Source organism: Panthera uncia (assembly GCF_023721935.1).
Source record: "Panthera uncia isolate 11264 chromosome B2 unlocalized genomic scaffold, Puncia_PCG_1.0 HiC_scaffold_24, whole genome shotgun sequence".
Taxonomy (NCBI): domain Eukaryota; kingdom Metazoa; phylum Chordata; class Mammalia; order Carnivora; family Felidae; genus Panthera; species Panthera uncia.
The window spans coordinates 15,301,295-15,328,877 of record NW_026057580.1 but is presented as its reverse complement, the minus strand read 5'-3'; the positions used below and the strand labels follow the sequence as shown (position 1 = coordinate 15,328,877).

Here is a 27,583-nt window from a genome sequence, read left to right as displayed (position 1 = left end):
GCTTGTTCAATCTGTACATCAGACGGGAACAGAGGGGACCCAGGAGTGTGACTTATTTATAGTCACTGGTCACTGAGTTCTGGCTTTGGAGCCAGGCAGCACTGGATTTGAATCCTGGCTGTGACACTTATTATCTGGGTGACCAAGGGCAAGTTACTTCACCTTTCTCTACTTCTATTTTCTCATTTGTAAGCCAGCCTTATAGGGCTAATTGAGATTAGAAATAAAGTATATGGAAGTCCTGATATGTTGAAGATGTTCTACAAATGGTAGTTATGATCATAACATACCTGATTTTACTTAGCCTTTCCTTTAACCATAATATGCTTCCCTGAAAGGCCGTGAATTAAGTACAAATTTGAGTATTGACTTCTGTTTCTCACAAACTTCGATTGAAGTTTCTGAATGTATTCCCAAAGTAAAGAAAATGTTGCCACCGAGACCTGATAAAACCCACTTAAAATTTAAAAGGCCGTTGTGTCGATGTTATTTTCCAGTGCTCCAAACTCATTACCTAAAGAGCTGGAGAGAGTTTTTCCCCCCATCAGCTCTAACTCATTACTGTTCTGTACCAAATTTTGTGTATCAAGGGACTCAATTTTATATATCCAAGAGGTCCAAGTGCTTTTATTTTTTTGTACTAACAGTGTAGTCTTTCTTCACTATTGAAGTAAACAGTCAAGAGGTGGCTCTTTTATCGAAGCGAGTGGATAAAATTTATAGGTGCTAATTGGTACTGAAGGTGGTCTTTAAACTCCTCGTATATTTTTAGCTTCTTTGAAATGTGGAATTTCAGGAAAAGTATCTATTTATTTATTGTTATTTATTTATTTATTTTGAGAGAGAGAGTGTGTGAGTGAGCAGAGGAGGGGTAGAGAGAGAGAGAGAGAGAGAGGGAGAGAGAGGGAATATCCGAAGCAGGCTCTGTGCTGTCACACAGAGGCAATACGGGACTCGAAGCCATGAACCAACCATGAGATCATGACTTGAGCTGAAATCAAGTCAGATGCTTAACTGACTGAGCCAGCCAGGTGCCCCCAGAAAAAAATATTATGAACAGATGCAGTGGTAAACATTCAAAGGCACGCAGTAGTGTCTTGTGACTTCCTGAGAATGAGACCAAAAGTATGGCTCACAACTAAAGCTGGCTTCGAGTTAGCTGGATCTGGGGGAAAGGAAAGGAAGATGTTTAATCTCTAGTTGGATGAAATGACTGCCGTTCGAATAAGGGAGTTGAGAGGCAAACATGAACGGGCTTCCTTGGGATATTGACTCAGGGAAAGAGCTGGCAGGGCAAGCAGGAGACTTGAGGATTTAGATGTTGGAGAATAAGCCTCTAGGTTTTTCGATGATCCCTACAAGAAACGTAAATTGTGATCAATGCAATGTTAGCATTTGGTTGAGTGGAATCTTTGGTAAAGTAGAAAGATGATCATGATGAATTTTTAAGGGAAAAGAAGGTGTCTTATTAGAAAAAAAAAAATGCAAGCGTAGGAAAATATAAACATAGGGAAATGAGAAAGCATTAATGTTATGTCATTAAATCCAGGTGGTACAGTGAGAAGTGAATTTTCTTGTTTATTTTTTTCTGTAATGAAAACACATTACTTTTGTGATTTAAAGTTTATTTATTTATTTAAATGGCAAATAGAATGTGACTTATTTAAGTTTTTAAAATTATATTTACTTATTTTGAGAGAGAGAGAGAGAGAGACAGTGCAAGAGGGGGAGAGGCAGAGAGAGAGGGAGACACAGAGTCTGAAGCAGGCTCCAGGCTCCGAGCTGTCAGTACAGAACCTGACGCGGGGCTTGAACTCACAAGTGTGAGATCATGACCTGAGCCGAAGTTGAACGCTCAACCTACTGAGCCACCCAGGCACCCCAAATGTGACTTATTTATATTCAAGTTATCCTCACATACTGATTTCATAAATCAAGTGATACCCACTCTTCACCCCCAATCATACAATTGAAAGATGTGTCGCTGGGATAGATTTGAAGAAAGTACGTTCTGGAATCAGTCTGTGTAGAGTCCAAATTCTGGATCCTCAATTTACCCACTGTGTGATCTGGGACAAATTACTAAACCTCTCTGGTCTCAAGTTCCCCATGAAAATATTTTTTAAATGACTGAGCTGAAAGGGCACAAGCGAAAGGGTAGGTAGGGCTTTGTTTGCTGAATTGAGAGAGGGAGGGCCATCCTGTTTCAGTTTAGGGAGAGTAGACAGTGTGACCATATTTGTGTGACAATCTTCCTTGTAAATGTTTACAAGGACTGACTTGAGGTTTGTGATGTTGGGTTAGATTTGCCAAAAAAATCGCCGAGACTTATTTCGCTTTTTGATTTCTGCAAGTCTGTTTCATTTCTCTGTGCATACTCAGCAATCACTTAGAAAACTCAGTCCTAATCTTCAGGGTAATTCTCTTTTGGGGGTGGTGGTGATGGTGGTAGGGTGTTGACTATAAAAAATGACCTTTGGATGTTTCTCTGATGATTCCGTTGAGGTCCATAAATGTTTCTTGAGCACCTACTTTATTCCAGGCACTGTCACAGGTGTTGGGAGAGGTAGGCCCCAAAGTTTCTGTGGAGGCAACTGTGTTTGTGTATCAAGGAGAGTGATTCGTAACAAAAATCACTGAGTCAGTGAATCTGAAAACAAAACAAAATACTGAGTCCCAAAGTGCCAGACTCTTGTACCCTTGAGCGCTTTTCTTCTATCTCCTCTATATCCAACAAGATTCTAATATCTATTTTGTTATTTATTTTTTAAGGAACAGTGGCATCACACATCCTAGCTTTCTCTGTAGTCCTGGGGTAGCCTATGTGTGATGATGGAGTCTGAGAAGCCAATATGAAGCTTCTTGTTCCGTGTTTTCATAATGGCCATCATTGTCTAGCAACCCTGTGGACCCAGCTCTGACTCTCATTTTAAGAGCCAATGAGCATGGATTTCTGGCTGCCAGCCTTTATTAATCACACAGTATGTAATTGTCTGCGGCTTATCTCTGAGATTAGTTGAGTCAAACAAGACACAGAGTGCAGGGGGCATAACTGAGACTTATTCTTCCCACTTTATGATGGATTTGTATTCTTGGTGTATTGTGGTAACTGCTGGGGACTTGAGACTTTGCCCTAGGAGTTAATGGAAGCTTAATGTGTAAAAATGACTATGCGTGCGTATGTTGAAAAATGGTTAATAGTTTTTGCTATTCATGAACCCAAGAGCACCCACATTAGCTTCCACTCAAAGGATTAGCCTGGTGTACCTTTTAGTTACCTCTGGCAAGGACAGCTGGGCCATTATTAACCATGGTGGCCTATTAGCCATGTTTTAGTTAAACACATCCAGAGTCTGACCTAAAAAAAATTGTTTTTATGTACTAAAAAAATTACATAATAAAATTCACTTTTTGGCGTGTTCTTTTTTTTTTTTTTTAAGACTTAAGTTTCTAAGAGCAGTTGTAGGTTTAAAAGAAAATCAAGAGGGAGGCACAGAGATTTCTCATATACCTTCTCCTCTGACATATACATAGCCTCTCCCATTGTCAATATCACTCACCAGAATGGCACATTTTTTACCAAGGAGGAACCTACATTGACATACAATAATCAGCCAAAGTCCATAGTTTACCTTAGGGTTCACTAAGTGTCTATTCTACAGGTTTGGACAAGTGTATAATGGTACATATCCATCATTATACCATCATGTGGAGTATTTAGACTGTCCCTAAAATCCTCTATGCTGTGCCCGTTTATCTCTCTCTCCTCCCCCACCCCCCGGCAACCCCTTTTTTTTTTTTTTTTTTTTTTTTTTTACTGTCTCCATGGTTTTTCTTTTTCTAGAATGTTATATAGTTGGAATCATGCAGTATGTAGCCTTCTCAGATTGGCTTCTTTGACTTAGTAATATACAGTTAAGATTCCATCGTGTCTTTCCATGACTCGATAGCTCATTTGTTTTTAGCCCGGAATAATACTCCAGTGTTTAGTAGCACCAGTTTATTAATCCATTCAGCTACCTGACTCTTTCTTTATCTAAGGTGTGAGTTGTTCTTCAGTACTCTCTTCTTGGAGTTCAACATCTAAAGCCTTCTAGAATCGGATCTATTTTTCCCTTCCAGGGCATCAGCGTTTGGTAGAAGCAGCAGTGGGGCCGTAGTTGGAAGTTATTGGGACTTTGCCAAGGCTATTTAAAAACCCCAATACAGCATTCCAAATTGTATGTTATCTCTTTTTTCCCAACCTTTTGCTTTGATTTTCCTCCCCTGTGGCATTATTTAAAGAAAGTCTTATGTAAGTAGCATATATTTAAGGTTTCAAAAAATTTAGTCCGACAGCTTTTTGTCATTTAATTAGAGAATTCTAGTGTGGTTACATTTCTAATGTAATTACTCATGTATTTGGGTTTAAATCTAACCATCTGATTATTTGTTTTGTATTTGTCTTATCTCTTTTTCTCCCCCTCTTTCTTGCCTTCTTTGGGATTAATCAAGTATTTTTTATGATTCTACTTCTCTTCCTTTTTTAGCTTGCTAGTTACACATGTTTTACTGTACTTTTAATGGTTACCGTAGAGATCACAACTTAAATTATGAGAGATGTTTCATAAGTGCGTACTTCTTACTATTTCTAAACAGCACAACGGCCTTAGGAGACCTTAATTCTGTTTATCCTTCTCTTGCATTATGTTTTTTATTGTCTTGAATTTTAACACCACACATTTCTTAGCCCCCAAAAGGCACAATTATTACGATTTTTCACGTCAGGATTCCCATGGATAACACCTGCATCTTGATCTTTTCTGTTGTTCCTTGTTCCTTTCTGCAGCGTCTGCTTCTACCTGAGATCATTTTTCTTTGGCCCCAAGAATACTTAGGGTAGGTTTCCGGCAATAAATTCTGTTTTTCTGTGTCTGGAAAATGCCAACTCAATAAATAAATTGCATTATTTGCCCTTTGGTTTTGAAGGATAGCTGGAAAAGAGAATTTAGTGGTACCGTTGTTTCTTTCCAGTGCTCTCATGCCTGTATGTAAGTTTCCTCTGCTAAAGAGCAAAGGAGATGATGTGATTTTATGTTCAAATCTCTATTACCTAACAGACTAGATGTGCAGTATTATACCGGACTTTTGGGGCAAATGCAAAGACCAGTCTTAGACAGAGTCAGTGCGGTCAAGGAAGCTTACGGTTCAATGGGAGAAACTTCTATATACTTAGGGAGTGTGAGGGAATAAATCCACAAGGGTGGGAAGAGGGGTTGCTGGATATACAGCTAATCAGCCGGTAAGGCTCCAGATCGGAGCCTCAGTGTGGAGATGTGTGCCAGGTGAAGTTCCTGCCCTGGCAGCACGTCGCGGGGAACCCTGGCCTCTCTGCCTCAGTTTGTTCCTGAGGAAATGGGAGCGCCATTAGTGCCTGTCCTATGAGGTGTTGTGAGAGCTAGGTGAGTGTGCCCCCACAGTAAGCACTTCGTGAATGTTTACTGTTCATGGCTGCCATTATTCCCCGGGCTCTAGAGGCAAGAGAGATGGAAAAAGTGTTCCTAAGTAGCTCCAACTCATACACATAATGGATCCTTTAAATCCATCCACTTAGTGTCGGGTGGGGAGGTACTTCCCATTCCAACACTGGTTAAAGTGGGCGGTTGAGCATCAGGTTGCCATCTGGGTTCAGTGCCCAAGAACTGGAAATTCCACTAATGGTAAATATTTATTCCTTGCTGCCTGAGCGAATGTTCCTAGGCTGGGGATGTTTTCTCTAGCGAAGAAACAAAGGTGATGGTATGTGTGAAGATAACGGTCTGCTTTCTCAGTGGCTGTCAGAAAAAGGGAAACAAAATTGAGCAACTGAATCTCTAGATTTACTCTCACCCCTCCTCACCCCTCCCCTCCCTTCAACTTCTCTCTCTGTCCTCCCCTCTCAGATTTTTCTTTTTTTTGTTTTTTAACTTTTATTTGCTTTTAAGAGACAGAGCATGAGTGGGGGAGGGGTGCGTGCACTTGAGCGTGCGCTTGAGCGTGCGCACGCGCGCGCGCGTGCACACACACACACACACACACACACACACACAGAATCCGAAGCAGGCTCCAGGCTCTGAGCTGTCAGCACAGAGCCCGACACGGGGTTCAGATTTTTCTGAAGGCCCCAGATTTTTCTATTTAAAATGGAAGATCGAGTGGTTATCAAAATTGAATGAGGTACTGTTTACTTAAACTGCGGGATGTAAGAAAGTGACATAGTAAAGCAATGCTTACTGGCTAGGTTCGACAGTAATTGTGATTGGAATTTCAGTATTCCTTTATTGTCTCAGTTTGATAAAGGATAGAAAAAGGGATTTTATGCACCTTTTACAGAATGATAATATTAAGAAGACCTGCAACAATTGAAAATAATGTAAAGTGTTACTTCAGCTGTCTGCTTTGACCAGCGATCCTCAAATGTAAAGAACTGGTGCTAATCCAGCAGGGGAGTTGGGTACCTTACCCCTCCTCCCCGCCTTCCATTAGATAAGACCGATCAAAACTATGCTGTAACGTAACTAGTGGACTTGAAGCCAGTGCTGTTGTTGTGGACTGCTGGGTAATAGAATGACTCTTTGTTAGACATTCTCGATCCCTTCCAGAAACCATGCAGGAGACTTGCGTCCCAGAGGCAGAGTCTTCCCCCCCTCCGGCCCCCAACTATAGTCGACGCTGTTTGGACACTGGATGGCTTTGCTTTGTATAATCAACTGGGACAGTCTCTGCATTGGGGACAGCACTGGGCATTCTGATTTTGCCACTGTTTCTGTGGCGGAGGGAACTACAGTTGCTGGGGGTTTTTTTGTTAACCAGCTGCAGGATGCAGCTGTCCTTACCTAAGGTCTGACTGAGACCAGCTCTTTTCAGACACTTAACATAGTGAGGGCGAATCAAGGCGAATACCAGCTGTATGTTCAACTGTTGGCTTTTTGGCCATTCAGATTTGTCTTCGTCTTTAATTTACCAGTTGGTCATCTCTGAGAAGATAGGGATTATTATCCCAAGGCCCTAAGACGCTAGCTGAACTCAGCCTGTATCTCGCGCCTGCCCTCGGCCGGCCGTGTTACCACAGCATAGAGGGTCATTTAAGGTCAAGTCACTTAATTTGCAGGGTGTGACTGTGGGCTCTGGGGAACTCCCCTGTGTGGTGACAAGGGGACTTTATAAAGGGATTGTTGCCACACGATAGGTTTAGGTACATTTCGTGGTGCTTGTGTTTAGGGTGGCCATCGTGTATAAAGAAGCAAGCTCTGTGAATAAGCTTTTAGGTTTTTAATGTCATTTCAGGCCATTCTACTTATTATCACATTCCAGGGTTTCATTCAGTTGGTCAACAACCTTTTGTGGAGCACCAGCTGTGTGTCTGGTACTCTGTAAAGAAGAAAGGTGGTCTCTAGGCCTTTCAGCAGCTCGGTCACCGAGAGGGAGACTCTTGTGCAAATAATGTGCAATTCAGTGTGACAAGCAAATGTTATAACAGAAGGGTACACAGGAAATTATAAGGTTGTAGCAGAAGGCAGGGGTACTGACCTACCCAAAAATACAGAAAACAATAGCAGACGTATATTTGTCCATTTGAAAAAGTCATTTTTAGGGGCGCCTGGGTGGCTTCGTCAGTTAAGCATCTGACTCTTGATTTTGGCTCAGGTCATGATCTCATCGTTCGTGGGTTTGAGCCCCATGTTGGGCCCTGCACTGACAGTGTGAAACCTGCTTGGGATTCTCTTTCTCTCTCTTTCTGCCCCTCCCCCACTCACACTGTCTCTTTCTCTCTCAAAATAAATAAGGAAAAAAGGGTACTCTTTTTTTTTTTTTAATGTTTATTTATTTTGAGAGACAGAATGAGCAGGGAAGGGGCAGAGAGAGAGGGAGACAGAATCCCAAACAGGCTCTGCGAAGTCAGCACAGAGCTTGACATGGGGCTCGAACCCACCAACTGCAAGATCATGACCTGAGCTGAAATCAAGAGTCGGACGCTTAACTGACTGAGCCACCCAGGTGCCCCCCAAAAAAGGCACTCTTAAAAAAACAGACTGTAGTTTCTCTCAAGACTGGATTTTGGTCCTCTTCCCCGAGATTTTCTGTCTGGTTTCTGCTGAGGAAGCCCTACCTAATCACACTTAGGGCTTCTCAAGCTTTTGACTCTGCAAAGAACACTTGTTTTACTGAGAACCTTGTTTTGTTTTGCTCCGTCGCAAGCTGTTCAGAAAGCTTTCACTGTTGCACAATGTTAAAGGTACATAAATAAGTTTCCAATGCCCCACTTCACGGAAGTGCTGAAGTTCGAACTTTGAATCTTTAAGAACTAATAGAACTAATTGGCGGATCCAACAAATTGACTTTCAGCTTCGTGAATTCATGGCTGTCTTCTAAGGATCTGGGGAAGATTGGAACCAGAGTGTGTATACTAGAGATCAGGAGTGTAAATACCCAGTCCTGCACTTGCCATTCAGTGGGGGCTCAATACAGTTTTGCTACTATCTTCTGTGTTGAAATTAAAGTCTATATTCTTCCGTTTTTAACTCAAGAGCAAATGATACCACTCTACTTTCAATAAATGCACATTAAGGAGAAAGGGAGCCAACATTTGCTGAGTATCTGTTGTGTCCCAAATGCTGTCTGGGTGCTTTACATCTGTGATTATCTAGCAAGCTTCATCGTTCTGCAGGGTATAGGTAGGTATGAGAATTAAAACATCATTTTGTATTTAGTTCAAGGCCATGTCCATTGTAAGATGCACCATTATTGCATATACTACCAAGGTAGCAATTAAAACACTGCCAATTATAGTTGTAAGATTTATCCCTATTTGAGAGATGTTAAAATGTGAAAAAATATATATCGTAGGATTAATCCAGTATGGTAGTTGAGCTTGAGGTGTATAGTTTATAAGGAGCTTCTTGGGGATCTTGAGATTGACACATTTTCTCTCCCAACACGTGTTTGCACATGCTTTTTCTTTTCCTTTTTAAAACTGCTTTTGAGGATAGATGGATTAACATAACCGACTTATTTAGTAAACATTAATGGAATGCCCATTATGTTTTGAGCCCTGTGTCCAACACTGGAGATACTAGATGGAAACATTTACGTATAAGACACACATAAAACACAAAACCTGGGAATCCTCCCTCAAGTTGCTGACAGTTTTACAGGAGGGGTAGGTATTTGAGCCCCATGTTAAAGAATATTCTGTAGACTTGAAGTGGGCTTTTATTTTTTTCCTGAGGCACGGTATCTCCATGTTCAGAAAAGGCAGTCTATTAGTTGATGACATTTTCCATTGCTTAATCCACACCTTCACTGGCTTTCTCAAAGAATCCACTGAAATGAAATCAGAATCAATATGGTGAAAAGAAGCTTATTTTCTCCATCAGTTACCAGTGCTGGATATCATATTTTTAATTTATTTTTAAAGCCAAAACTCATATCTTGATAAAGCTTAGTAGCTTCCAATTCGGGCCCAGTTTCTCCATTTTATGTTTATGAGACTATCTTTTGTTCTGTTATCACACATGTACCAATCGCAGGTACACGTGCTGGTGAGGAATTGCATCATGGCCAGCAGTAGGTTTTATTGTATACCAGTTAATTTCAGTTCAACACTTTCAATGCTTAATTCTTCATATTCTTTGGGAGAGGTAGCTTTCACTCCTGACTTTCCCATTAAATTTTTTTTTTTTTTCAGAGAAACTTTTGATTTACCCACAGTTGGACTTTGTCAGGGGACAGTCTGCAGTGAACAACCATGAACATGACTTATCACCAAAAAAGTACTAGAAAAAAACATGGGGGAATTTTTCTTTGTTCTTATTATCCCAACAGTAGGTCAGTCTCTTTTGAGAAGGATAGAAAACACTGAAGTCACACCAGTAAGATTCGACTACTTAACAATAAATGGATAAGCCAGAAAACATCATAGGTAAATCAAAAGAATAATAACTGGGAGAAGTTGTTTGCAACATAGGGTTAACAACCTTAAAAAAATCAAGAGCTTTTACAAATTAATGAAGAGACCAAGGACCCAAAAGAAAATTGGGCAGTCTGTGAACAAGACAGTTCACAAAAAAGGAAATCGTGAGGGTTCCTAAAGGTATACAGGTTTTTTAGCCTTGCTCGGAACAAGAAAAATTAAAATGGAAACCTGCACAGAGATACAATTTTAACTTCTTAGATTGGTAAGGAGGAGAAGGTATGACACCATTTTTTGTGTTGTGAGAGTACAGAGAAAAAGGGATACTGTCTGTTGCCGATGTGTGTGTACGTGAGCCCAACCCTTATGGAGAGCCATCTGGTATTATCTACCAAAGTATATGGCAGTTGATGATTGACCTGGTACTTCCAGGACTATGTCCTACGAATAGTCCCACGTGCCTCTGCCATGTGTGTAGAATGTCCCAAGTAAAGTATTCCTTGTAACGTCATCTGTAATAAAGGAGTGGAGGCAGCATAAATGACCTTCAACAGAGAACTGGTTGTAGAAGTTGTGGAACGCCCGGACAGTGGAACAGCATGCATTTGTCGAGAGGAGCGAGTATTGTGTTAAAAAAAAAAAAAGTAAAATAAGAAAAATAGTAACAACTAAAGAAGAGGTGGGGAAGGGTAGAGACTATATAATACCTCTTTATTGGTGTAAGTATCGACTGGGAGGAAGAACACGTGAGGAATTGGTAAGAATCACCACCCGCAGGGGAACCGAGTAGATGAGAACTGTGAGTCAGAGATTAATAAGGGAGAAGTATTTTTCACAGTAGCTCCTTTTGGAATTATGTACCAGGTATATTCCAATTCTAATGGCATGCATCCAACTAATGATTTTATTAAATAATACTAATTTGATCAAACTTAGCAAGTTCAAAACAGTTGAGTCACTGAGATGAGCTTGAGCCTTCTTACCTCAAGATCATGAGTTTCCTGTGAAATTACTTTCTGTCTTCCACAATGCCTTAAGGCAAGCTTTGTCAGATTCATGCACCTCCTTTTCATGGTTAGAATTGGTCAAAGACTTTTTTGTGGGAAAGGCTTCCTCATGGGTTCTCAGTGAGTGAAATGTAGGGAAACCCACGTCATTCCCGGCAGCGTGACCTCCTCATGTGTCCACGGGGCCGAGCTCTTGTAAGGCTCAGCAGTATGTTTGGATGTGAGTGGGCTCCAGCCTGGAACCAAGAGAACCCACTTACTCTCTCTGTCATCGCTTCCTTTTTCGAGAAAGCTAGTCAGTGAGTCAGCTCAGGGCTGCAATGTTACCGTTGATGTCAGCAGGCTGGACAGCTTGCAGACACAGCGCCAGCAGCTGGGCGGGGCTCACCCTCCCTCCCTTCTCCTTCCAGAGCCAGCTGGTTCTTACCAGCTCTGGCAGCTTCATACAGCACTACTTGTGGCTTCCTGTGGCTTTTCCCCTCTGCATTCAGGAGAGGAACAGTTCTCTTGCTTAGGGCAAGGATTAGTCACCTTCACATAAATGTGGGTGGATTTGTAGCCTTTGGGATTCCCTTTAGAAATTAACTCTTAGAAATGACATATACACACAAGACTGTAGCAACTGCCTTGACTTGGGCTTGGCGTAGTTAAGGGAGAAACACACTATGGCCAGCTAACCTGGGATGCAGTTTCAATATAGGCTTAACTGAGGTTGCAGTCGATACAAAATACTTTCATGATGCTATGCTTGGACAGATCTAGGGTGGGTGTGAGGTGTCTTTTAAAATAATTTCCCGGTGGCTTTGCCATTCTTGGGCCAAGTTAATCCTATGAGCCTCCCGAGGATGAGTACTGTAGATCCTGCTGTTGGTCCCCAGCTCTTGGGGACAGTGCACACCTCTGCGTCCACTGAGCTCTGCTACTGCTGTGGGCTGGCATCGGGCTTTCCAGGGAAGACGAGCAGGGCTTTTTGGCATCGCACTCCTGTTCCTTCTTCCATCCCATGACCTCCGGTGGCCCTAGGGGGATCTAGACAGCATGAGGCCAGCAATGCCCACTTGCCAACTGATGATTTAGATTTAAGTGTTAGCCCTGTTCCCTGCTTATGCAACGGAAGCCCCCTCTTGTTTCCCTTTCCTGGGACAGGGGCTGGGCAAGAGAAGAAAGACGGAATGACAACAGACTAAAGAATCAGAAGCCTAGGGGCCCCTGGGTGGCTCAGTCGGTTGAGCGTCCGACTTCAGCTCAGGTCACGATCTCACGGTCCGTGAGTTCGAGCCCCGCGTCGGGCTCTGGGCTGATGGCTCAGAGCCTGGAGCCTGCTTCCAGTTCTGTGTCTCCCTCTCTCTCTGCCCCTCCCCCGTTCATGCTCTGTCTCTCTCTGTCTCAAAAATAAATAAAATTAAAAAAAAAAAATCAGAAGCCTAGGAAAAGTTTGGGGAATTTTTGTCTTATAGTTACTTGGCTCTTAGCCCTTGTTTAAAATTTATTTTCCCAATTAAGAAAATAAGGCTTATGAAACAAAGAGAAGTTGAAAACACAGTACAACAAATACCCATAAGCTTAACCACCTAGATTTAACAATTAACTCACATTTTAACATCTTTGCTTTATCTATATACGTGAATGTATATTTCCGGGTCATATTCCCATTTCTAAGACTTCCCTCCAAATTTCTTAACAACTGATAACACTTCTTTTAAAGGCTGAGGAATCAGCATCTTCCCATTTCCTTTTTTTTCTTTTTGTTTGTGAAAAGAAAATTTTATAATTTTACTAGGTGTAAATTTGGATTATTCCTGCCAACACCTTTACTCTGAGTGAATTTAATAAGAACTCACACTCAGAAGAATAAAGCCATTGTGTCCCACCCATTTTTTCTCTTTTTCGTTGTTGGGATCACCACCGTATTTCATTTATTAAAGAGAGAAATCGTTGTATTTCTCAGGTTTTCTTCAGTATCTGAACTTAGGAATTGAATAGATTCAGATAAGTTTTTTGAGAGACAGCTGGTAACCATCATTATCTGAACCTTACTTATATATGAAATCCTGGAACCACATAGATTTAGATGACAAAGGTTTCCTTATCATCTGGATTCCTGTTCTCTAAACAAAGGGACTGCATAAGATTCAGATATCTAGATGCTTATATGGGCGGGGAAGATAGCACTTGCTTTTATCAGAGCCCCGGCTTACATATCTACCAGACCTATAGGACGTCATGAAATCTAATTTGATTTTGATTACATGAGCAGCTGGGAGAGCAGGGGAAACAAGCTTGAGATAATATCATAATCCTCAAATAATTTTAGTTATGTATTTATTTGTGACTGTAATTCCTTTGAGATAAAACTTCAGTGGAAATTACGTGTTTTTTTTGTTTGTTTGTTTTGTTTTGTTTTTTTTAAACAGCCCCTGGTCTGTCGGATCGGAAATATTTTCAAATACAAATGCAAGTCATTGGTCCACTGTTGAGGTGTCTGATATTTACAGAATCTCTCTCTCATCTTTATCTCAGGGCCATCATCCAGCCGGAGTCTAAGCTCTGCCACTGAGTTACAGATCCTTGCAGACCCTGCCTTTTGCTTCTTCCTTCTGGCTCAGCAGCCAGGGCACCTCCTTGTGGTCATGTGGTTGCTCATACTGAGGTTACGGGGTTTGTCATTTTTCTGTAAACGTAGTGGGTCCAGACAGAGAAGTGACATGGCTCAGCAAAGAGGGTCGCTTTGAAACTGGAAAGACCTGATCTTGAATCCTGGCTCCATGACCTTGGGCAGGGTAGTCAAACCTCTTAGAGCCTCAGTTTTTTCATTTGTAAAATGAAGCCCCTAAGAGCTACCTTCACAGCAAATGGAATATGTGTATTTCACACTGAATCATTTAAGCACAGTACTGGTAATGGTTTATTTCTTAAAGTCCCTGTTGTTTGCTGGATCTGAGTGACAAGCTGGTCAACTCAGATGGAATAGCAATTAGTTTTCATTGAATTTAGCAAATGGGCTTTTAAACACCATTATTAAAGTGATGGAAAATGTCGCAAATGTGACATAGGATTCTCCCATCTTTCTAAGTGTTGGAGGAGGCCTGGAGGGAAAGTTCAGCTGAAAGGGTAGCTTTTGATTGTGAGGAGTTCTCTTCTTGAGGCTGTCGGGCATATCGGTGGGATATGAAATCTTGTGGAATCCCAACTGGCTAGTGCCAGGAGCCAAGGGGTTAAGTTGAACCATTTTAGCAGATTGGCAAGGAGCATCTAGGCTGGGTAATTAATGCTTCATTTCAGGGGGTCATTGATGCATCAAAGTTGTGAATTCGTTTTATGAAAACAGATTGTGCAACCACAGGGAGATTATAATTGGGTAGTAATTGAAAATAACTCAGTGGTAAACTTTCGTTGAGTGAACCAGTTAGGGGTAACTTGGAAGGAGAAAGGGAGTTGGGGGTGGGTGGGTTGAGGGGAGAGAAAGAAATAGCCATAGTATGGCAAACAATAAATAAGACATAATTTCAACAGAGATGACCTAGTCTAATCTTTTTTGTTCAGAAATGAGGAAATAGGTCTAAGGAGGGAAGTGATTTCTCCAAGACCACACAGCTAGTTGGAAGTCGATTTCCTTTCCTCTCTTGCAGTGGAATTTCCAGGATGTTAATGATTTTGATGTTGAGGAGTTGACTGTGGGGCACATGAAATGCATGCTGGAAAGACAGCCTCTGAGGCTGGCATTCTCTGGCCGATTCCTGTTTGCAGACTATATTTGGGAGTAGTCTTGGAACCTTATTTCATTTCATTTATAAACCACTTTTGCCATGACTGAGGCTTGGAAGGATTTTCCTTTACCATCCCTGGCTACGCCATCCCCAAGTCTAGTCAACAAGGAAAGCGATTTGGGGTTTGATGCTAAAACAGAGGAATTACTTCTGAGCTTCAGTTTCAGGTTGTAGTTGAGCTGAGCACCCAGAGTGGGTGCTCATTTGGATGCCGTAGGAGTGGAGGGTCACAAAGACACAGCTGGAAATGAATGGCTCATCCCGGTCTAGCCCAAATACAAGTTAAATCACTGTTCTTACAAGGACTGCTACAAACCTCTACAGCCCCGGGATGGTCAAGCCCACCAATTTCAATCAATACCTTGGTTCCCTCATCCATTTGGATGGTATCTTGTACTCGGTGGTTCTGCTAATCAGAAAGGAAAGCAGTCAGGTCAGCAGTGGACCTTTAGGTGTGACTCAGCTGTTGAGTAGGTGAATCATTTATCTATCTCCCTTCCCCTATCACTTGGGACTAATAAATACAGTATCTGGCAGGACTAAGTGTACTTGCATAGAAACTCATCAGGAGGACATTTGGGGCTCATTTGGCGAAAGTAAATTGCACGCTCTTGAAGTCCGCACAATAGAACCGTTCTGGTTTTGGCTGCTTGGGGAGCTCTCCCCTCATTATCCCTGCTGCCTCCCCCTTCCGTGTGTCTTACCGTCTCTACCTCATTTCTCAAGTGAGTCTTCTAAGTTAGCATGATTTGTCTCCTGGCTGTAAGGCAAAAAGAATTGTATTTTTAAAGTTTCTGCAAAAGGACTTCAAATATCCGGTGGATATATTGCCTTCATTGGCCAGATTTCTCCAGAGGCCTTTCTTTTAAGTCGAGTGTCTACCTCGCTGCAGTGAATTGGAGGGTAATGTTACCCTTTTGTGCCTGTGGACACTTAACGGAAGTATAGCGAGGTGCTCTGCCAAGTAGGTGATCTTCCAAGGTGGTCCTGTTCCTCGGCTACCAATATAAATAAATAAGAGCTACTGTAGCCATAATATTTCCAAGTTAGCAAATAGAAAATACACTTATCAGTGGTGACTGCTTTTATTTTATTTATTAAAATTTTTAAAAAATATTTTATTTATTTGAAAAAAAAATTTTAACGTTTATTCATTTTTGAGAGACAGAGAGAGACAGAGCATGAGCAGGGAAGGGGCAGAGAGAGAGGGAGACACAGAATCCGAAGCAGGCTCTAGGCTCCGAGCTGTCAGCACAGAACCTGATGCGGGGCTCGAACTCATGAACTGCAAGATCATGACCTGAGCCTAAGTCAGACGCTCAACCGACTGAGCCACCCAGGCACCCCAGTATTTTATTTATTTTTGAGAGAGAGAGAGAGAGAGAGAGAGAGGGAGAGAGAGAGAGAATGGGGGAGGGGCAGAGAGAGAGGGAGACGCAGAATCCAAAGCAGACTCCAGTCTCTGAGCTGTTAGCACAGAGTGCAATGTGGGGCTCGAACCCACACACCGTGAGATCATGACCTGCGCCAAAATTGGCTGCTTAACCAACTGAGCCACCCAGGCGCCCCATTGTGGTAACTTCTTTTAAAAATAACTTGTATTGTTTTTATAGTTATAGAAGTTGATATGTCCCTGTAGAGAATTTGGAAGGCCCAAAGATGCATAAGGAAAAAATTAAGTCCCTCATAATCTATTTTGTGAATATTTGGCTAAGTGTATGCTTAAAGATTTAACAAGAGGACCCTTTTCTGGCTTTCTTGTTTAGAGTGTTTGTCTTTTAGTATCTAAATCTTATTAATAAGTATTCTTTATTTGCTATCAACTCAACAATGAACATGAACTTTCTGAATTAATAATTAATTTATTCCACATATCCCGATGACTTAATTTTCTTTTTTAAAAATTTTTAAGTGTTTTATTTATTTTTGAGAGAGAGAGTGAGTATGAGCAGGGGAGGGGAAGAGAGAGAGGGAGACACAGAATCTGAAGCAGGCTCCAGGCTCCGAGCTGTCAGCACAGAGCCTGATGTGGGGCTCAAACTCATGAACCGCTAGATTATGACCTGAGCTGAAGTCAGATGCTTAACTGACTAAACCACCCAGGTGACCCCCAATGACTTAATTTCCATTTAGAGCTATCTAATAGGTATCGTAGGTAATACAATGCTTGAGTTGCTGTGTTGTAACCCAGTGTTGATGGATATTGTAAATAGTAAGGTAAAGGGAGGAAAGAAGTTAATTTTCTATGAGCAGGGTTTTTTTTTTTTCCTTATAGGAAAAGTGCAAATAATTTTAGAGAAATCTGGAAATCAACCAGCTGCTGTGTATCCTGCGTAAAGGGAGAGATACCTATATTTAGTAGCTGAATAGATTTTCTAGAAAGATGATTGTCACATGAGCTCTGGCTTTGGCTGTGATTGTTAGCCCTACGGTGATGACGGTAAAACCACTCTTAGGGACATTTTCTTATTCGCTGGACTCATCGTTGATTATAAGAGAGCATCACTGCAGCATTCTGTCTCACTGAATTGTGTTGGAAATCACGTACTTAATTTCCACTGATAGGATCCTTTGGCCAAAGTGGGGGAAAAATAAAATATTTAAAGTTTTGAGCTAAGTTCAGGAAATAGGTGGGTGGACTCCTTAGTCTGTTGGCATGTGATTTGTGGGCAGGAATTTCTTTTTTTAAGCAAGAACAGTGCACTATATTGACTGACCATGTCGTCCAATGTAATGTGGTCCCTGAGAACCAGAGTGTAGACAAGTGCTCTTTGTCTAATTGAGTGAATAAAAAATGTGTATTGGCATGAATGGCCATGTGCATTTCAGAGAGGAGGGGCACATGCCAAGGCCTATTGAATTAAAAGTGTAAAAGCAGAAACATAAAATTTTGTCTGTGGATCAGAAAGGGGGCAGCTGGGAATGCGTTATGCAAGTCTTCAGCTTGTACTGGGGATGCAGAAGCAGGGTGTGGGTGGTTGTGCAGAGGAAAACTGCTGTTGGAACAGTGGGCAGGTGCAGTAATCCGTGGTCTTTGGAATCTCCAGTCAGTTGCAAGAATTCCTCAGGCCTTACAGGTTGTAAAAGAAGCAGCTGTGTTTGCCTTGTGCGTTTTACAGCCCTTCAGCACAATACTTTGAAATGAGGGTCAGTGTCTTCCTGATTGAGGAACTTGACAATGTTTTGCTTGTCGTGTCTGAGTGAAGTCATGAGGGTTCTAAGAAGTGGTGATTAGCACTCCCTGAACCCTGCCCTGTGCGATCTGGCCCCCTGGCCCCCAGATTTTCATCCATGCCAGAAGAGCCAATAAAAAGATTCAAGTCAATGGACTAAGAGATGCCACAAATGCCTGCCAGAGTTCTAACGCAGAGTGTCAGATGACAAGCTAAGTAGAGGTATTAAGCAGACCTGAGTTGAGCACCGGCCTTTTCCCAAGGGCTGTGTGCCCTCTCTGGACCTTGGTCATTTCATCTGTAAAACGGGGTGATATCGCCTATCATTTCCCCACTGCACACCTAGGTACAAACCATGCTTTTACCTGACCCGGCCACTGTAGCAGCATCCTAACTGGGCTCTCTCTTTTGTTTCTTGCCCGCCCTCCCCTGCCCCCCAAAATCCATTCTCTGCATACCAGCCAATGGGCATGAAGCTCACCATCTCCATGTGAAACCATCTTGTTTGTTTGCTTCCTTGTTTTTGTCTTTCTGACCCTCCCCTCCAGAATGCAAGCTTCACTGTCTCCATTAAGTCCTTAGGAGCTCTATACTGGCCCCAGTGGGGTGGTCCTCACTCTCTTCCAGCTGCTTTGGCCTCTGGTGTTCTCCTGAGCTGCTTTGAAATGGGAATGAGTCTTAGCTCTGCCCCTTACTCTTTGGGAGCCCATAATTAAGAAAGTCATGTCATTTCTCTAGACCTCAGTTTCCTTACTTGTAAAAAGAGGATGTGTTCGTTTGCTAGGGCTACCGTAATAAAGTATCGCAGACTGGAAGCTTAAACAGCAGACGCTTATCTTGTCACAGTTCTGGAGGCTAGAAGTTTGAGGTGTCCTCAGGCTTCTCGACTTGTAGAAGACGGTAACCATCACCCTGTGTCTTACATGGTCTTTCTGCTGTGTGCCTCTTCTAAAGGCTGCTTCTAAGGATACCAGTCCTATTGGATTAGAACCCAATTATACCTTAATCACCTCTTTTTAAACTTACTTAGTTGGCCCCATCTTCAAATACAGTCATATTCTGAGGTACAGGAAGTTACAACTTCAGCATGAATTTGGGGGGACATAATTCAACTCATACAGAGGGGGCATACTAGATGTTATCTAAGACCTACACCAGCTCAATCCATTTTTTTCTAAGTTGGAGATCTTCCTGTTCACTCCCTTGTCCAATTCCGTTCCTGTGAGGTAACGGCTTCATGCACATGCTTCCTAATTTTTAATGCTTAACGCTTAGCCAGAACCACGTATATTCTTGACGGTTTAAAAAGCGTGTGTGTATGTGTGTCTAGCAATAATGTAAGTTACAGACTGTCAGAATGGCAGAATTCATCTATAAAATAGTAAATGGAACAAAAATAGCATCTGAGAGGGTGTTTTGATTTCATTGTTTTCCTCTACAGTTTTTGAAGTATATAATAAGAAACATTTTTATTTGTTTGTTTCCCCTCACAGCTGGAAACTGACAAACTGGCCCTCCCGATGAGCCCCAGCCCACTTAGCCCGAGCCCCATCCCCAGCCCCAACACGAAACTTGAGAATTCCACCCTGCTGACGGTGGAGCCTTCCCCGCTGGACAAGAACAAGGGCTTCTTCGTGGATGAGTCGGAGCCTCTTCTTCGCTGTGACTCCACATCCAGCGGCTCCTCGGCTCTGAGCAGGACGGGCTCCTTTATTACCAAAGGTACAGACGTTGGCAGAACGGCAGCGGGGCATATTCATTGTTTAAACCTCCCCCAGAGGAGCCCCCGGGGTTTCTCCCTGGCCAGGCTCACAGCCAGGTAGTTGCCTCATGGGAGTGATCTGCCCAGGAAAACCTATAACAGACCCCAAGGTGAGACTGGCCCCAGAGGAACCGAGGCATCAGACAGCGGGGACCCACCCAGGAAGTCTTTACAGCTCTTTTGATCTGGCCGAGAGCCTGCATTGGTCGCCCTTTATCCTCATGATGCTATCGAAGGTGTTTCGGGGAAGGTCTGATAAAATGTTGTCTGGCAGGTTTTTTTGAAAATTATTTACCAGACCGGGTTTGCAGAATCCAAGGATTTAGAGTCTAACCTATCTTGGGGGTCAGAAGTGTAAGTTTCAGTGACTCAAATTAAAATGCACTCTCTTCAGAATTATTGCAGAGAACAAGGTTTTAAACATTGAGGATTGGTACTTTTGGTAAATAATTTCCCACTTTCGGATATTTCATGGCAGGCTAGGGAATTAGCAGGCACACTATATCTGTAATGGGTTTTTGTTCGAAATTTCCCCGTTTGGGTAATTCCAGTTAGATTTTAAAGAAAGGGTTATATTTCATGTTATGTTGTAGTTTATGTTTATAAAATATGTTCTCTCTTATATACCTTACCTATTTACATTTATCTATTTTATATTTATAGGAAAGATTTATATTTTAGTTTGTATTTTATGCTACATATTATATTTTTGAGAAAGCTTTTTAGAGGAGTAATAAATATGTTACAGTCCCTTGTCTCATTGTAAGGTGTGATCCAAGAAGCAGTATTTTCTTATTTGTGTGCTTTTGCCCTTGTAGTTTAGTTTTGAAATGTGGCAATGTAATTTGAAAGTCAGATAAGCAGATTACATGGACTTGGAATTTTTGAGGGGAAAAGGGCGGACTGATCTTTGTTTAGTAAACACATTGCAGATGGAAAAGTGGTTTTTTTGTTTTGTTTCCTTAAGTTTCTCTAAGTATTTCAGCATTCTGCTGAGTTATAGAAGAATCCCGAAGTCTTTTAGGTCTAGACAAAAGTCGCGCTAAGGACAGTCAACAACCCATGCAAGTGGTTCCTTGTCTGCTCTCTGTTAGGCAGATCTTATTATCTTAAGCGCAATGCAAGTAAAAACTATTGTATCGTTTAAAATGTGCCAGGGGTTCACTCACACACCTTGGGGTGGGGGTGGGGACGGCCTGGGAGAGGGGAACTGCCCCTCCTAGCGCTGTTCTGTTTCCCCAGTCCAGTCCCTTGACCGCCCCTTACCTTCCCTGTCCTCCCTGCAGAAAAGAAGGACACGGTGTTGCGGCAGGTACGCCTGGACCCCTGTGACTTACAGCCTATTTTTGACGACATGCTCCACATTCTGAATCCTGAGGAGCTGCGGGTGATTGAAGAGATTCCTCAGGCTGAGGACAAGCTGGACCGGCTATTTGAGATTATTGGAGTCAAGAGTCAGGAAGCCAGCCAGACCCTCTTGGACTCTGTGTATAGCCATCTTCCCGATCTATTGTAGACCATGAGGGATACCGCACTCTGGAAATTACTCAATTTAGTGGCAGGGTGGTTTTTTGTTTGTTTTGTTTCTGTTTTTCTAGTTGCGTGTGTGTGCATGTGCACACGCACGTGCGTGTGTGTGTGTGTGTGTGTGTGTGTAACAGAGTATATGGCCAGTGTTTTGAGTTCTTTCTTTTTTTAACCCTTCTAGGAAGTTAGTTTATAAGCCTTACTCAAGGTGTAACTGTTGAAAAATACCTACCACTAAAGTTTTTTAGGTTCCATATTTTCTGTTTCAACTTCTTATGTGTTTTCAAAATTGTTCTGTGCACTTTAAATTCACTTAATGTACCACAAATGCAGTGTGGCTTTTCCTGCACACTGGATTGTGAGGCTCTGAACTTCTTAAAAGTGTAATGGCATCTTGTGAATTCTATACGCAGTCTTCATGTCTCGACATCCACATCAGCTTTTTATTTTTTAATTGTAACTTTTTTTATTATTATTTGTAATTTACAAATTTTCTTAAGGGTTAAAGAAGTGTAATACCCCGTTGCGTTACTGTAATGCAATAGATTTTGAGTTATCGTTTTAATATGCCTTGTTGTATAGTTCATATTCATGGCTGAAACTTGACCACACTGTTGCTGATTGTATGATTTTCACTTGGGCACCGTGTAGAATGCCTGATTACTTGTGCCCCTCTTATGCTAATGATGCTCTGGGCTGGAGACATGAAATCCTCAAGCCATCAGACCTTGCTATTTAAGTGGCTTGACACCTGGGCCACCAAAGAACTTGAACTTCATCTTTTAGGAATTGAGCTATTCTGGAACGTATTGCTGCACTTTGGAAAGTCACAACTGAGTGCCCGTGGCACCTTTTTCCATAGGGGATTTGCTCAGTTTTGCTTTAAAAGATGTCTTGTTTTTTTATACACACGTAGTCGGTAGGTCCAGTCTGCCAGTCTGCCCTCGAGGCCTTGGTCTTGGTGGGTGTCCTTTGTCATTCAATCACTTTAATTAAAAGTGGCTGCAGCTGTAAGAGCTCTTGTCTGATATATTTGCAACTCTGCTCCCGTTTATAAACATGCTCTCTAATAACGCTCAGTTGCCAGACTCTAATGCAAAGGTGGCGTGGACTCCCTTTGTGTGGGCGGGGTTTGTGGGTCATGGGGAGGGACTGATAGCAGAAAAAATGCCTTCAAGTGTACTAATTTATTAATAAATATTAGGTGTTTGTTACTTGAGTAGTTTGAGTGTATTTACTACTAGCCTTGTACATGTGCTCAAATTACAACTCTTTGGTTAGCCTCTTGGAAAAAATGTGTGTATTCTAAAAATCTCTGCATTTCTGACCTGTGAATCATGCAGATTCGCAGAGCTTTGTGTCTGGAAGAGTATTTGGAAATTCAGAGAGAAGGATGACCAAGTGTTAGAGATGACCAAGCATTCCCTAGTCTTTTGGGGGTAAATCTTAGGCTCCTATTTTGTCTCTATTTTAAGAAAAGAGGATTTGGAGGTGGAAAGGTATAAACGATGACATAGGTCCTGGAGTGTATTCTTATTCATTTCCATCTAGGAATTTTACCACTCGCGGGGGCCGGGGGGGTTGGTGGTGGAGGGGGTCTGTACAAGTTCACAGACTTCTGTGTGAAACTTCATTGCCCCTGAGTAACTTCAAGGGGCTTTCTGGGCAATAGGGTAAGGTAAAGTCTCATGATGATGGATGTATTACATCATATTATATATATTATTTTTTTATTATATGTTATCATATCTCCTTAGCTTGGGAACCCTGGCTCTATAGAATTCCAGTGGCCAGGACATCAGCAATTTTGAGTTCCTCTTTTGGTGAGAAACTGGAAGTGGGTGCCCTGTCTGGACACTTTGACACCCATGTCAGGGACATCGAAGGGGTCTTCTGCTTTCATCCACTCCCATGTGGCTGGTTTCTAGAGAACAATTCTGGTATGTGGTTTTATGGTTCTCAGGCCAGGTTTCCCTTCCTCTTTTGTGAACAGAAGACAGAAACTCTTCAAAAGGGAAACAAACTAGGATAGGTCGGTGATGGGAGGGAAGGAGACAGATAGGTTTTTCAGAGGATTTGGAGACTGCGACTTATTTTTTGTGGGGCTTGAAAACAAATCAGTGTCATAGTTATTAAGTTTGTAAGTTACTTCTAGCTTGGAGATCATTATTTTCTTAACCTTTACAGCTTTGTACTTTACAAAGTGACTTTTACAATATCTCATTGAAACCTCATAACCACCTTTTAAGATAGGTACTATTATTGTACCCATTTTATAGATGAAGAATAGGCTTATAAAGGCTAAGGAACTTGCTTAAGGCTCTACAACAGAGTGATAGAGATCAGACTTGAATCTGAATCCAAAAGTGTTTATTCAGGACTGATAAACAGAAATATTTTGTCAAGCTGAAGCCGTGGATACAGAGATCACAGTGATGAAATGTATGTGGCTTATAAAGAAAGCCTTATACTTAAGTTCAATGAATAATTGTGGAAGTGTAAGAAGGGGGTAGCATCTTTTGATGATACAAGGGGAAGGGACATGGAAGTTAGGGTTAAACAGAAGCTTAATATTGAGTTAATATAATACATAGCTTTCCACCTACCCCCAAAGGAAACCCAAGCTGCATTATTAAAAAAAATATATAATGTTCTGGTCAGAGTTGATGACAATCCGATTTATATATTATGTGGCTCACTTTGGAGGTTTTCTCTGGTGTGAACTAGCTTACTTTGAGGGCTGTGCTAAACTAGGTTTCCAATGCAGGGTTGGAGGGATAACCAGAAGAGTAGGAAACAGAGACAGGAGCATTTGTTGAGAAATCTAAACTTGACTACGAAGATCATCTGGGTAGGGGAAAGACTATCTTCAGCTATTTGCAGGGCTAAGGAAGAGACAATTTATTTTTCTTTAGAGAGTAATACTGTTTCCTCTAAGCCAATTTAGGTGAAATGCAGAAGAGCTCTTAAACAATTAGATCTGGCTGCTTTTCCAAGGAGAAAATATCTCCTACTCTGGGAAAAAGTTGGATGTGCTTCACTGGGTTATCAACCTTTCATGTAAATAATCACCTGGGAATGAGCAGTCTGTTCTAAAGGCAGGTTCCCAGAGAGTGCAATTCAGAAGGTTTCCCGTGAAGTACAGAACAAGTGTCTCCCATATTTTTTTTTTCTGAAAAATCTTGGGCTCAGTGCTTGAGATCCTTGCCACTGTGGGCTGTCACCACACCCAGGAGGTTGTTAGAATGCATCCTTGGAAGCCTCTTTGTTGTGCTCCTTAAACTTTAATGAGCACATGAAACACTTGGGGATCTTGTTGAAATGCAGATTCTGTTTCAGTTGGTGAGGGGATAGGTACCTAGGTGATGTGGATGCTGCTGGTCTCTAGATCGACATTGAGTAGCCTGCAACTGGGCCTCGTTTTCATGCAAAGAGTAGTGCTGATGTGGGAGAAGATGACACCATTTCCAAATGAGAGAAGTAAACGATTTCCGATGATCCAAAGAGATTTCCAGAATCAGGCAGTCCTGGTCAAGATCTACAGCAGTGGTTCTTGATCCCGGCGGCACATCGAAATCAGCAGGGCGGCTCTGGGAAATCCAGTGCCAAGGCCAACCTCCATACTGGTGATGTCAGAATCTAAGGGCCTGGAACCCAGGAATCAGCATTTTTAAAGCTCCCCAAGAGATGCCAATGTGTAGTCAGCTTGGGCAGCCACTGATTTAAGAGTTTGTGAAGAGAGAGTGCTTCGCAATCCTCACCCCAGATCTGATGGATAAATCTTACAGGGAGCGAACTCGGAAATCTGCAATTGTGAGTTTGCTATAAATCATCCCACTCAACTCTGCAGGCTTGCTTTAGAACCCATAACCGTACTGTAAAACTACATGTAACTGTCAAGAACTGATACGCTACGTAGCAAGGATGGGCAACATCTTAAGGCTTAATTGCACTGCTGAACAATTAATTGATGCAACTGACCAGTTCTTCATGACTTTGAGCATAATGTATAAGGTATGATTAATCAAGAATATTTGGGATGTGATGTTTTTCTGATTTATGTTTCTATATCTATTTGATTGAAGGTTTGCCAATTTTCAAAAAATAAAGTAAGATCTGATGAGTCATAACTGCACTGACTATGTCATAGAATCTCAGACTGTGGGTAGCACCTGGGCTATGGGAGTGTCAGTTTCGATGTACGGTCCTGTAGATGTATCCGGTACCTATCTTACACTTCGATTTGAGAAAAGGAGATGTGATCAGTCTCTTGTTTAGCAGACTTGTGGCCCTTACCTTTGTAAGGAAACTTGGACATTGTCTAGAAATCTTGCGGTTTTCAGGTGGGAAGCTAGGCTCATTTCTGCTACTTCATGGCAGACCCCAGTTACCTTAGTCCCTGCCAGTACTCGTCCACTATTCCGAGATACTTCTTTGGCCTCTTTTCTTGAAAGCAGGTGGAAAATGAAGTTAGCGATTTGACCAAGAGTTACTTGCATTAGAAATCTAAAACAGTTTTTATGCTATTTGACTTCAAGTAGCCGAATATGTGAAGCATGTTGGATGCCAGAGCCTCACTATTTCCAAAATAACAGCTTTTCATAAAGTACCTCACAAGGATATAAAAAATATGGCAATGGATACGTCTGGGGAAAGGAACGAGCTATCCAGGGGACAGGAAGATGAAAGGAAGGACACGTTCTTTCCACGGTTTGTTCTTTGGAGACTTTTGAGTTTTGCACCATGTGTGTGTATTGTGTGTGGAATTTGAAAAATTATAAATAAAAACTATTTTTAGAATATTTCTAAGGCATCCAGGGAATGTACACCCGTGAAGAGCAAGGTAAGAGTCCCATGAACCAGGCTTAAAATGTTAGTAATAGTTCTGTGAGGGGCGTTTTTGTAAAATCTGCAAAAGGGAGACAGGGTCTCGTTCTGCCCACCGCCAACCCCAACATCTGTGATTTTAGATTCTTTTCCCGGACTTGGCTCCCAACAAACTTAATGCAAAATTTAGATGGGGGGACTTCAAACCGAGAAATTCAGACAGGTGGAACATAGCAGCTATACATGGGCCAGAAGGCCCATCTTTTTATATTTCTCAATACAGGAATCACTTGTAATTAAGATCTTCAGGAGGAAAAAGGTCAAAGATTTCTTGAGATGATAGTTGTTCGTCTCTCCAAAGGAGACGCTTCTGTTCTGCTCTGGCATTGTCTTGTTTTCACTCACCTAGTGCTTTGTCCATAGGAAGATGCCAAACTAGAAATCCCATGAAGGAGGCAGAAGAGGGACATAGGTAGCTCGTTTCCAAAAGTCCTATGACAATTGTGTCTCATTCTCTTTAGAAGTTAGAACAATTTCATGCCAGGTTTTGACCCCTTTTGTTTAAACACAGGGTACCCATCAACAGAAATATTCATTTTGTCACTCCATCCATCCATCCATGAAACATGTGAACACCTACTATGGGTGAAGCACTAAGCCAAGAGCCAAGAATACAAAGAATTCTATACAAGCCAGTAACGACCGTCGACACCAGGGCATTTGTCTGTTCATCGCTGTATCCTCGGCATCTAGAACAATGCCTGGAACATGGTAGGCGCTCAGTTACTCTATGTTTAGTAAATAAAAGCATGCAGGCCCTGACCTCAAGGTCACATCTCAGAAAGGAAACAGACATGGACAGTATAATCAAATCAAATTATAATCAAATGTATCTAAATGAAATGATAGAAATACAAAGAGGATATTAGGAGAGTTAGAAATGAAATATGAATCAAGGAAAAAATGTCACAAAATCCTTTAGTGGAAGTTTTCCTTCTAATTTTAAAGAACATTGCACTAAAAGAAAGGGCAGACAGTTACAGTTCCATACATTCCAAATTTCTGGGGAGAGAGATAGTTTGTAAAGAGAAAGTTTTCCAAAAGGAAAATGTAGGTATTGTAGACATTATTATGCAAGCAAGGAGTTCATATTGTTTAAATATTGGCTAACCATCATGATAAGACGCGAGGCCCAGTCATGTGACTGCTTTGCATACATCACATATTGGGAGTCCAGATGTATATGTCCCTTCATGAAACAATTCCTCCTCCTATAAAGTATCCAAAGCACTTGGTATTATTCACTCTAATCCTAACCTGCATCTTATGATGCAGGAGCTGTTAGAATTTCTCTTCTGCTGATGAGGAAGCTGGTGCACAGATAATGACTTCCCCAAGTCACACAGCTAGTAAATGGTGGAGCCAGGAAGACCATCGTAGAACTGGGTGAGCCATGCATGGTCCTAAATGACAAATTAGGTGGACTGGATTGCTGCCCTTCTAGAGCATCTCATCTGGAATCGACCGAAGTTGAATTCCTTTTTTGTTTGGCTTTCACATTGTTAATTTTTTTTTTTTTTTTTTTTTTT

The 27,583-nt window shown here is 41.8% G+C and overlaps 1 protein-coding gene across 1 annotated transcript in view; it reads left to right on the top strand.

Moving 5' to 3' along the window:
- The window catches only part of TNFRSF21 (TNF receptor superfamily member 21), a 69,275-nt gene extending 46,984 nt beyond the window's left edge, over positions 1–22,291 (top strand). The window contains 2 exon segments of the mRNA XM_049653777.1: positions 19,372–19,600; positions 20,927–22,291. Of these exon segments, the coding sequence (XP_049509734.1) occupies positions 19,372–19,600; positions 20,927–21,156 (459 nt within the window). The 3' untranslated portion in view covers positions 21,157–22,291.
- The last annotated feature ends 5,292 nt before the right edge of the window (positions 22,292–27,583 follow it).